This window comes from Petromyzon marinus, chromosome 65 (genome assembly GCF_048934315.1).
Source record: "Petromyzon marinus isolate PM22_M1 ecotype Great Lakes invasive population chromosome 65, UKy_Petmar_22M1.pri1.0, whole genome shotgun sequence".
NCBI lineage: Eukaryota > Metazoa > Chordata > Hyperoartia > Petromyzontiformes > Petromyzontidae > Petromyzon > Petromyzon marinus.
The window spans coordinates 7,166,059-7,178,087 of NC_133731.1; the positions used below are offsets into that span (position 1 = coordinate 7,166,059).

At 43.6% G+C, this 12,029-nt stretch overlaps 1 protein-coding gene across 5 annotated transcripts in view; it reads left to right on the plus strand.

Annotated features, from left to right (window-relative positions):
- Positions 1-12,029, plus strand: part of LOC116956433 (uncharacterized) — a 70,260-nt gene that overhangs the window by 2,003 nt on the left and 56,228 nt on the right. For 4 of the 5 annotated variants that reach the window (XM_076054332.1, XM_032978042.2, XM_076054331.1 and 1 more), the window contains exons 2-6: positions 1,217-1,294; positions 9,560-9,800; positions 10,190-10,304; positions 10,498-10,582; positions 11,708-11,826. In XM_076054332.1, coding sequence (XP_075910447.1) covers positions 1,217-1,294; positions 9,560-9,800; positions 10,190-10,304; positions 10,498-10,582; positions 11,708-11,826 — 638 coding nt within the window. Of the gene's footprint in view, positions 1-1,216; positions 1,295-2,644; positions 2,963-9,559; positions 9,801-10,189; positions 10,305-10,497; positions 10,583-11,707; positions 11,827-12,029 lie in introns of those variants that run through there. The other variant, XM_032978033.2, reaches the window with a different exon arrangement.

Below are 12,029 nucleotides of genomic sequence, written 5' to 3' on the forward strand. Positions count from 1 at the left end.
TCATTTACGTTAACCATAATTACGCTCAATATTTTTTTGCCTAAAAAGAATAAATAACTTACAACCCTTTTCAATCTACTGATGGACGAGGGGCCTTCCCTGCGCTGTGTCAGTCATCAGGGATGTTTGACCATATTTCACCACGCTGGTAAGTGCGGGTTTGTGAAAATGGTACACAGGACTGGTTCGAATATCACTCGCCGCTGATGCTGGCCGTGGAGGAGAAAGTAATATTGTATGAGTGCGCGCGTGTTTTCTCCACAAAATTTGCAGGAATCACTATGTAATCGCTACCCCCCCCCCCCAAAAAAAAAACAATATTGCACCATCCAAAAGTTCCTAGCCCCGCAGTAGCAGAGGCGGTGGGGGTGGGGGGAGATGGAACTTAGTGCCGGGCACTGAATTGTCAACAGCTACTCAGCTACTCCAGCTGTGCATAAAACCGAGTTTTGGCGACACGGTGGTGTGATGTTGACTCCCTCGCCTGGTATGCAGGAAGTCGTGCGTTCGATCCTGACCCTGACGCCTGTATATTTTGAATCTGCGTGTGTCTCTCTCCCCGTGGTCACGTGGATTCTTTTCCCTCCTGGTCCTCCGGTTTTTCCCTCCACAATTAAAAACACGCATTTTGAGTATTGTGTCTGCTATAAATTTCCACATAGGCCACGAACCCGCAATTTTAACCTGTCAGTGACAACCCAAGGCTCGCAACTACCCCCCTCCACTTCCCACTTCGGAAAGTCAAGAGCAGAGTTCGATTTCTTAAATGTCCAGCTCCGGAGACGGGAAGGGGTGTGGAAGTAAATGATGACAGTTTTCCCCGACCCGCAATTTTCAGCGCGGTGAAGTATGGTGGGTGCCGCGGTAGCGAGATGTTGACTACCTCGCCTGGTACACAGGAGGTCGTGGGTTCGATCCCGACCCTGACGCCCCTGCTGTATATTTGGAGTTTGTGTGTCTCTCTCTCCATGGTCGCATGGTCCTCCGTTTTTTCCCTCCACAATTATAAACATGCCTTTTGAGTATTTGGCTGCTATACATTTCCACGTGATAAGCCACTTCGTTGAGCTCTCATTTGTTATAGCCCGGTCGCTTCTGAAAAAAAGCTACACAGCTCAGCGGGTCTTACGTGGTAAAATAAATAAAAACTGTTTATAGTTTATACATATATATCAATCGCTAACCACCCCCACTCCCCGCTTGTTCCACTGCTTAGGTGAAGCGTCTGTGATGGATGACCTGTACACGACCATTCAACCTTCAACCGGAATCTACGACGATTTCGACCATGGAGGTAAATGCAGTATGTGATAGTATTTGACAAAGGGTGGCAGTGTGGTGATGGTCACTAATGTAGGTGAATCCGGGACGCGACATTTCAGCAAACATGCCCAACCGTTGGCCCAATGTGGTTGTAGAAACGCGCGTTTAGAGTATGTGGCTGCTATACATTTCCGCACAATAGCAACTTCGTTGAGCTAGCATTTGTGGTCAGGTCGCTTCTGAAAAAGAGCGACTACATAGCTCAGCAGGCCTAACCTGGTAAAAGAAAAAATGAATAAACAGTCTGCCTCAGAGCATGTTTTCTCACCTGATGACGGACGCTTGTGTTGCGCCCGAAACGTCGTGATTTATTTTATTTTATACCTACGTGACTTTATCGAAAGAACCACATAGTATGGATTCCTGCAGTCACGAAAGCTTCAAATCAAGATAAAAAAAATGTAAATAGTTGACAACTTGACTTAAAGCTTTCGTGACTGCAGGAATTCATATTCTTGGGTCTTTCGGTAAAGTCACGTAGATAGGTTGTTATTTTCTTTGAGCCTATCTACGTGACTTTACCGAAAGACCCAAGAATATAGTTGACAACTGAAGGTAGCAACTGCCAACTCAACTTAATAATTGCAACTGCCAACTCATCTTGACAGTCGCAACTGCCACCTCAACGTGACAGTAGCAACTGCCACCTCAACGTGACAGTAGCAACTGCCACCTCAACGTGACAGTAGCAACTGCCACCTCAACGTGACAGTAGCAACTGCCACCTCAACGTAACAGTAGCAACTGCCACCTCAACATGACAGTAGCAACTGCCACCTCAACGTGACAGTCGCAACTGCCACCTCCACGTGACAGTAGCAACTGCCACCTCAACGTGACAGTAGCAACTGCCACCTCAACGTGACAGTAGCAACTGCCACCTCAACGTGACAGCAGCAACTGCCACCTCAACGTGACAGTAGCAACTGCCAACTCGACTTGACAGTCGCAACTGCCACCTCAACGTGACAGTCGCAACTGCCACCTCAACGTGACAGTCGCAACTGCCACCTCAACGTGACAGTAGCAACTGCCACCTCCACGTCACAGTAGCAACTGCCAACTCGACTTGACAGTAGCAACTGCCAACTCGACTTGACAGTCGCAACTGCCACCTCAACGTGACAGTCGCAACTGCCAACTCGACTTGACAGTCGCAACTGCCACCTCCACGTGACAGTCGCAACTGCCACCTCAACGTGACAGTCGCAACTGCCACCTCAACGTGACAGCCGCAACTGCCACTTCAACGTGACAGTCGCAACTGCCACCTCAACGTGACAGTAGCAACTGCCACCTCAACGTGACAGTAGCAACTGCCAACTCATCTTGACAGTAGCAACTGCCACCTCAACGTGACAGTAGCAACTGCCACCTCAACGTGACAGTAGCAACTGCCACCTCCACGTGACAGTCGCAACTGCCACCCTGTGTGGCGATGTCAGGAGGCGCCGCATCGACCCAGGTTGTTAAGCAAATCGCCACAGTCCCCACGGCGTGCGAGCCCGCGTCGTGTCTATAAGTAAATCGCCACAGTCCCCACGTCTCGCGGGCATCGTCTCGATATGTAAATGAGCCCTCAAGTCGGCGTCCCGCGCTTTAGTTTGCCTCAGGGAATTAATATTACAGTTAAGCTGAGGTAATTGCCTGCGTGCTATATGTATTAATGCAATGTTAATGTAATATATGCAATGCACATACGATTATACATATATCATTTGTAACGAATACAGCAGCTATGTTTTTTGCATGTTTACGTAAAGTGTGAACAAAATACTATGCAACATAATGTAACGCTGTGGTTGTCACGTAATAATACTGTAGGCAATGCCATGTATGTAATGCTGAGGTAAAATACCATCTAATGTAATATCAGTATGTTGTGTAATTTAGTGTATTGTTTTATATACGTACTAGTTCACGAAGCCTATCTTCCCCAGGCAAAAGTATTCAATACATATAATTAACCTGATATGCATTTTTTTTACATTTTTTATCTACGATCAGACACTAACTCAGGGGTGGGCAAATTTTTTGACTCGCAGGCCACAATGGGTTCTAAAATTTGACAGGGGCCGGGCCAGGAACAGATGGATGGAGTGTTTGTGTGAACTAAATATATGTGACGTGTAAAAAATCATTACATGAAAGGATTTGGCCTTTAACAGGTAGCAAAGCATTTATTTGCAAGGCAATTTAACAAATTGCACGAACATGAACAATACAAAAACATGTCGTAACGCGACTTATCAAAGATCATGGAAACATCTGAGGCCTGGCTTTGTTGGCGTTCATGACGCTGAATGTCTGCTCACACACATAAGTCGATCCAAACAAAGTCAGCATCTTCTGTGCAGTCCTCCGGAGGTTTGGAAAACGTGGCTCTGTTAAGTGAAGCATAAAAGTCATTCAGTTTAGCGGAGTTGAACTTCTACCTTTAGGACGGAGTCCAGACTGAAGATCTATCAGTTCCAACTGCAGCTCCTGTGGTGCTGTTTCAGAGTCTTGTGACAGGGGACAGGACACCAGCTGAAGTGACTGTTCAATGGTTGCAAAATCAGAGAACCTACGGGCAGAATTCTCCGTGCAGGTCCTAAAGTGATTTGCTGTATATATTTTTTTCGCGTTTTGCGGTGCCTCTTCCTGCATGGCAAGTGTGTGGGGGAAATGAGCGAAAGATCTGTTCGCAATTTTGTCTGGAGAGCAAAGTGACCTTGGATTTGAAAGCTTTCACATGTTTGTACGTGTCGTGAACAAACTGATCTTTTTTTCCTGCAGTTTCACATTCTGCTCATTCATGTGTGAAAATGTCCACAGCAAACGCAAAGTCGCTAAGCCAGTTCTTGTCGCTTAGCTCAGGGAATTCGTCAGATTTCCCCATCAACTCTAAAAATGCGATGATGTCCTCTTTCAGCTCCCACACTCGTTGTAACACTTTCCCCAAACTTAACCAGTGGACACGAGAGTGGTACAGCAAGTCCTGATGATCCGCATCAGTTTCCTCCAGGAACGTAATTAACTGACGGTGCTGAAGTCCCCTTGCTCGTATAAAGTTAACAAGTTTTTACGGCCGGATTCACGACATGGTTAAGCTGCAATACAGACTTACACAGGGATTCCTGATGGATGATGCAGTGAATTAAAATAAGATCCCGGTCAGGGTTTTCCTCTTTCACTTTATTCTGGATTCTTTTCAGCAGCCCAACATTTTTTTCCAGTTAAATTTGGCGATCCATCCGCTGTGACATTGACAAGTTTACTCCAAGGTAGCTTCATTCTTTCGATGACAGCAGACACCTGGTTATACAAGCCCTCTCCCCGCGTTGTTCCTTTCAGGGACTCCATGGTCAAAAACTCCTCTGTTATCGCAAAACTGTCGTCAATGCCTCGGATAAAAATGAGGAGCTGAGCAGTGTCTTTTACGTCCGTACTATCATCCAGTGCTAGTGAATGTAACTCAAAGGAATCAGACTTTTTGTTTAATTGGCTGGCTATATTTTCATCAATCAGTTCCACACGGCGAGTCACAGTCCTGCGTGATAAACTGACTTTTTCAAATTTGCTTTTGATCTCCGGACATAAGATGTCTGCTGTCTTTACCATGCATTCTTTTACAAACTCTCCTTCGGAGAAAGGCTTGCTAGCCTTTGCTATTTCGAATGCCACCAAAAAACTTGCCTTGGTAGTTGACCCTTGAATCGCAGTTTGTCGGTGAAAAAAATGTTGCTGAGTCTGTAAATTAGCCGCCAACCTCTGAGCCATAGCCGCCCGTTCTTGCGTTGTCTGCTTGCTAGCGTAGTTAGCATGCTTCGTAGCAAAGTGACGGCTGATGTTGTACTCCTTGAAAACTGCGACAGTTTCTCGGCATATCAGGCGTACAGCCTTCGATTGGACTTCAATAAAAAAGTATTTTGTTGTCCACTCCGTGTTAAACACTCGGCACTCATTATGAGACCTCCTTTGCCAGAAACAAGATATACGAATAGGTTTTACCCTTTTAACTGGCACAAAAACTGACACTTTTATTCAAGGCATCATGTTTGCAATAACCACAACACAAGCAGTCAAAATGCAAACAAAAAAGACAACTCTGATAATAATATGCACTGTCCTTGAATTTGATTGGTCCACACCCGAGACAGCTTTTCTTAGAGCCTAGTCTCCATTGGTGTTGGACCAGAAGACGCCAAAAGGCGTACAACTCAAAAACAGCGCACTATCAGAAGGACAGTGCATATTATTATCATAGTTGTCTTTTTTGTTTGCATTTTGACTGCTTGTGTTGTGGTTATTGCAAACATGATGCCTTGAATAAAGGTGTCAGTTTTTGTGCCAGTTAAAAGGGTAAAACCTATTCCTATATCTTGTTTCTGGCAAAAGAGGTCTCATAATGTAAATGCTCACCCCGAGCCCTCAATACTCTGATAGTGCGCTGTTTTTGAGTTGTACGCCTTTTGGCGTCTTCTGGTCCAACACCAATGGAGACTAGGCTCTAAGAAAAGCTGTCTCGGGTGTGGACCAATCAAATTCAAGGACAGTGCATATTATCAGAGTTGTCTTTTTTGTTTGCATTTTGACTGTGTTGTGGTTATTGCAAACATGATGCCTTGAATAAAGGTGTCAGTTTTTGTGCCAGTTAAAAGGGTAAAACCTATTCCTACACTCGGCACTCATTGTCCACTTTTCGTTTCCTTGATCCGCTCATTTTACAGAAGGGCTCACAGGGCAAAGCGAAAAAGTGAAGGGAGCACCGTATCTAACTCAGCAATGTAAACAAACCCTGAAAATGGCGCTGATGGCCCACAATGCATTGCGAGATCATGTGCCCTTTCGAGCCCTATACACCACACTCCCGGTCAAAGTGCGCCATCTAATGGGGAAATGGGGGCATTACATGAGAAATGTAAAATTTAATTTAATTATAATATTTGAACAAGTTCGGCGGGCCGGATTAAAAAGCTCCAATGGGCCGTATATGGCCCGGGGGCCGTACTTTGCCCATGTATGCACTAACTACAAAATTTGTATTCACAAAAAAAGACAAACATTTACTTGATTCTAGTTCTTACATTTAAATAAGTATCCATCGGAAACCGCTCAATTTAAATATTCCGTTTTTTTATTATAAAGAACAAACATTTATTAACTTAACACTCTATGAGGGGAAGCTCTCTTTATCGTTTACCGTTTATGAATTATTCATATTTGAACACCATAAAATACGTATTTTGTTTCGTTCACCCCGCTTGAATCCGAAATATCTCAAACTAAATATAGAAGAATGCTTCTCGCTTTAATTGTATTTGCTGTTTAACGCTCTATCCAATGAAAAAAACCCCGCAATATATATTTAAGATTCATACTCTTTGGTTTTATTCAGTAAAGTCACGTAGATAAAATCAAACAAAATAAAATAAAACAATTAAATCACGACGGTTTGGAGGCAACACAAGCTTCGTTCAGGTGGAATAGTCAACCCAGAATATCCGTGTCAGGAGCACAGTTCAGAGACGACTGGGATTATATACAGGTTAAGGCGGGGGGGGGGGAGTCAGTAAGGGGGCGTGGGTGGGTGGGAGGGCTGGGTTAAGCAGCCCTTTGATAGACTGCTGGGGCAACAACCACTTCGCACTGCACGAGAGTGGGTAAAACCCACCTTTTGTTATGCTGCGTGGGGGGTCGGGGGGAGGGAGAGATGTTGCATGTGTACATCTCCATTTTTTGAAAGCGGCGGCAAACGGCTGTTTAATTATAAGGTAGTTAAAGTTTGATATACAACTACTAAGAAAAGGAAATGGCTGTACCAAAAAATTGAAAGGCATCTAGCGTTTGACTTGATTTAAAACATCTTTCCAGTGATTGCTCAATTTGAAACCATCCTCTCGGTTGAAGTTGTGTGTGTTTGTAAATCTCTGATGGCCTCGTGGACAAATATCTGATAATAACCGGTAGGTTTGCAGAGCAGCTTGGTATCGGAGAAAACAATATCATGATCACCCACAGCGTTGTAACAATGATCAGCCATGGCAGAATAATTCGTTCTGCCGTGTTTCAAATCTAATTAGTGCTCGCGAATTCGGTCAGAGATATGTCGCTTCATCTCCCCGATATAACAGTCCCCGCAGGTACAACTCAATTTGTAAACACCGGGGTACTGTAAGTCAGGAATAACATCCTTTACTGACGGGATCAGATCACGGATTTTGTGCACTGTGTTGAACCGGACCTGGATCTTGTGTTTGTTTAGAATTTTGCAAATCGTTTTAGTAACGTCTGCTATGTATGGTAACGTGATGATTTTGATCAGAGTGTCTAGTGGTTGTTTCGGTATGGTGGGAGAAATAGCTTGGCGGATGGTAGGTCAGAATAACCGTTCGTCTTGAGGGCCAGATGTACATGTTTTAATTTACTGGTCAGGTGGTGTTTGTCAAAAACACCACCTGACCAGTTTGTCAAAAACACCACCTGACCAGTGACTGACATAACATGGAGAACATTCTTTCAGGAGTACATTTTAAAAAGGGCTTTACATTTTCCTATTCTTGGTTCTTTCGGTAAAGTCACGTAGAAGGGAAATAATAAAAATAAAACATAATACAATTATCACGACGTTTCGGCCACAACGCAAGCAGCCGTCAGGTGAAGGACAGAGCTGTAGGAAAGACAGCGTCCTAATGAACACTGGCTAAGCTTGGCAGCGTATTTTAAGCTGGGTGGGAGGAGGAGAGCGCCTTGACATTGTAATGTTTATATTACTGTCTGCTACTATCCATCGAAACAGCTTGAATTAGGCAAATATACTGACAATACTAGTTTTTTCTTAACGTAAATCCACTTAAAAATAACACGGAAACTATTTAAAGTAGATACCATCAAAATACCATAAGCGTTTTCACTCTTCCCCCCCCCCCCCCCCCCCGATAACTTGTTCTGCCAGTTGGTAATTGTATGAGTCTACGTTGCTATACAACTCGAGTATCTTTGCACAGAAAACACTTCCTCAAGGCTGCACACACGATGAGCTAGGGGGCTGCATGTGGGCATGCATTGATTGCCCTCTTGTGATGCGGAGTTTCGCAACAACAACCAAAAAATCCGCACCTTTTCCGCTGACCGCCTCTGTGAGCCATCAGTTACGCAAGCAGAAATATCTTGCTCTCCTAAACTAAACTTTTATTTTCCTAGGTAAAGCCGACTGAGCTATACGCTGGATACTTTTTAAAATTGTCTGAAAATGTAATAAACGTATATAGCAATATATGGCTAAATATATGTACAGCTATATACGTGATGGTTGTATGTATGTTGAACTTCTTTTGAACCGTACGTAGCCAACTGTGCTAATCGAAGGTTGCCCTCAGTTTAAGATTCCTTGCTGGGTTTTCCCCACTGTTCATGGGCACAATGTTTATGTTGAATGCAAATGTAACTTGAAACGGCTCCGATGGAAATGCTGATACCACTATCTTATTCGGAATCTTGACTAGCTTACACAGTCATTGCTTTACAAAGATCTAAAAATAGTTTTTAGAGCTTTCATTAAATCTCGCAATGCAAATAATTGATACATGGTTAAAATTCTCGCTGAGCAACAGTGAAATAACTGACTTTATTGGTGGCTCAGCGGTAGAGCGGAGTCCCTTGCAATCGGAAGGTTGTGGGTTGATTCAGCTCATCATCCCAACTCAAATCGATAAATAAAATGAAGTACCACTTTGTGGGGAAGTCATCAGTGGTTATCCTATGGATGGACTTTCCCTTGCCATAGGAATGTATAATTTCCACAACCGGATCTGTGCTGTAAACAGGAGATGAGCATAAACACATTGTAAACATTTATAACATTTCTCCTTAATGAGAGTGTGTAATGTTACCACATGCTTAGCATACGGTGGACTGATGCGTCCAAGGACACGGGTTCACCGATCACATCAGCATACCAGGTACGCTGCTAGTGCTGACCCTTCTGCCCCCTCTCACTGAGTCCAGCTTCTAGATGTATTTTTATATATTTTTCCGCAGAGAGTATTGTTGCTTGTTGCACCAAATTCCTTACATTCAGGATCGGAAATAAGTAGAATTAGGTCAAAATCCCGATTTAATTATGGTACTTGAGATTCCACTTTAATACGCGGTGACTGAAGCCCATATTCAAATCCAGGCACTGAGCAGTGCCGACTTAATGTCTGTGATACCCCGTTGTCAACACTTCTGGGTTTGGCCGTTTTACCCACAGATGGCACCACTATATGCAGCGTGTGGGGAACCAGCCACCTTCTCACATTCGACCATGCTTCCATGGACCTGCCGCTGTCCTCATGTGCTCTGAACCTGGTGTCCATCACCGATTCCCCGTCATTGTCCTTGAGCTTCCAGAGAAGCGCTTTGGACAGAATGAGTGTGGAGAATGTGGTGGTGACCATGGAGGGCATATCCTTGTCCCTGACGAGAGAGGGCCAAAGCATTAGCGGACAGAGGTAAGTGGTACTTATTTTGTTCTTCGTTGTTTTGCGTTCTTCCCCACGGGGTGATTCTGCCTGTGGCAGTCACAACAGTGATGGATCACAGTATATTTCCCAAACCCTCCTGCTTTCATTCACTGTTTTATTGGTGTTGCAATGCAGTCACATTTAGATGCTATATAAATCCAAATTATATTCTATAGAGACCCACAGACTCGCAAAGAGACCCGCAGATTCTCAGAGACCATCGACTCAATAAATATGCCCACTGTTTCTGTTCAACGTTTTGAGATCCAGTCCCATATAGACGCTATATATATCCAAATTGTATTGTCATGTAGATATTGCATTGTAACACTGACCGCCCATCTAAGACATATGGCCGTGTCACTTGTTTCTTCCAGGGTGCAGCTGCCATACAAAGACCACAGCATCCAGATTGAGATGGTGGGATCCTATATCAAGTGCTCCTCCATCATGGGCTTCTCTCTGCTGTGGGACCAGAACAATGCCATCACGGTGAGTAGCGTTGAGACTGAATCGTGTGGGGCGAGGGTATCCATCTTTGACTTGATGGCATGATGCCTCTCTTGATCAGAAGAGTTTCAAAAGGGTGTGACGCCAGTGCTAGGATTGTGATTTTCTTGGTAATTAAAATGTACCTTGCATGAATAATGTACGATTATTAAACTGTGTTTTTCTTTCTCTGTAGGTTAAACTTGACCCCAAATTCAACACCAAAACTACCGGGCTGTGTGGAGATTTTAACGGCATTGCAGATGATTTCTATTTGAATGGTGAGAGCCGGTGTCAAGTGAATTAAAATGTTTAGTTTTATATATAGTGTCCTATATGCTGGACATGTCATAATGCTGTACATCGCATCTCATGTCAATCATTTGAAAGGGGAACCCCACTGCCAGATTTGCCTCCCAGTAAATTCAATTGAGTAGTTTGTGGGTAATTTTCGAACTTAGCAAATTTGAACCATGATGCCGGTACACAACGGCCTAGTCTTGTGAATGACGACACGGGATGCTTAACGTCCATTGTGAATCCGATGTCGCATAGTATTTATATGATTAATGCACCCGCAGTCTTAATCAGGGCAGCTGCTGGATTATAACCGTGTACTTCTGCAGCAAGTGGTGAACACCTTACCGCTAAGTAATGTCAACCACCTCAGTTTTATTTTCTTCCTTTGACCTGTATTTGGGACACATTCACACTGGTAAAGACTTGCACGAGATAATTACATTTGAACCGTAATGATGTGGCTGTATTGCTAAGTGAGCTCAGAGTTCCGAGCAGTTAGCACTACAGTTATCCTGGGTTCAAATTTAGGTTTCATCCAGCCATGATTAAACGAGGTTCTGTAGTGAGTTGATCGTGTGAGCCCAGTATACATTGAACTATAAACTGTGATGGTTTAATTCGTTTTTTTTCAATCTATGTTGGATCATTCCAACTTTAACAATTAAACATCTTAGTTTTATTGACATGTGACGAGCCTACTCTGAGACTCCTTCCCTCCCTTGGCTGCTACACCTCTGTGATTCTTCACCACTGGACATCATTTCTAACGAGATGTCCTGTCCAAGCCAGTTACTTTTGTTAACAGACATTACCTTTTAACTTCTCTAATACATAACCTTTTCCTGTTTTTCAGTGTAATTCCAAGCATACAATGCATACATCTTCTTTGCACATTCTTCATTTTTTGTATTTTCTTTGTCAATGTTCATGTTTCTAATTCATCAGTTTAAGGGAGAATAAACGTTTTAATTTCGTGCGCTCCGTTGTTAAGTCTTTTATCGGAGTGGTTATGAGGAAATGTGTGATCACAAGTGTTTCTGATGGGGAATGCTACCCCTGGCTTCCAGTATCAGGTGCTAACTTTTACCGTTTGTGATGTGCTGCAGGTGTTCTGCGTTCAGAGAGTGATTACACGCTGATGAATAAGCTAAACAGCTTGGAAATGTGTTCCCAAGAGCCGCAGGAAACTAACTCATATTTGTCAAGCGAATACTGTCTGAACAAGGTATATGCTGAACTCTGTTTACCCAGGCTCTAGCGATTGACTCGCAGCCACAATAAGCAATGAGATCCTGCCTTCAAATCACAGCTACCCGTCCAAGATTAAACTTGAGTTTTGTACGAAGTGCGTTTTATGGTCTCAGACTTTCATTTGTAACATTCTAAGAGGGAGCTCTGCCACAGCACATAATCGAATACTTTGGATAT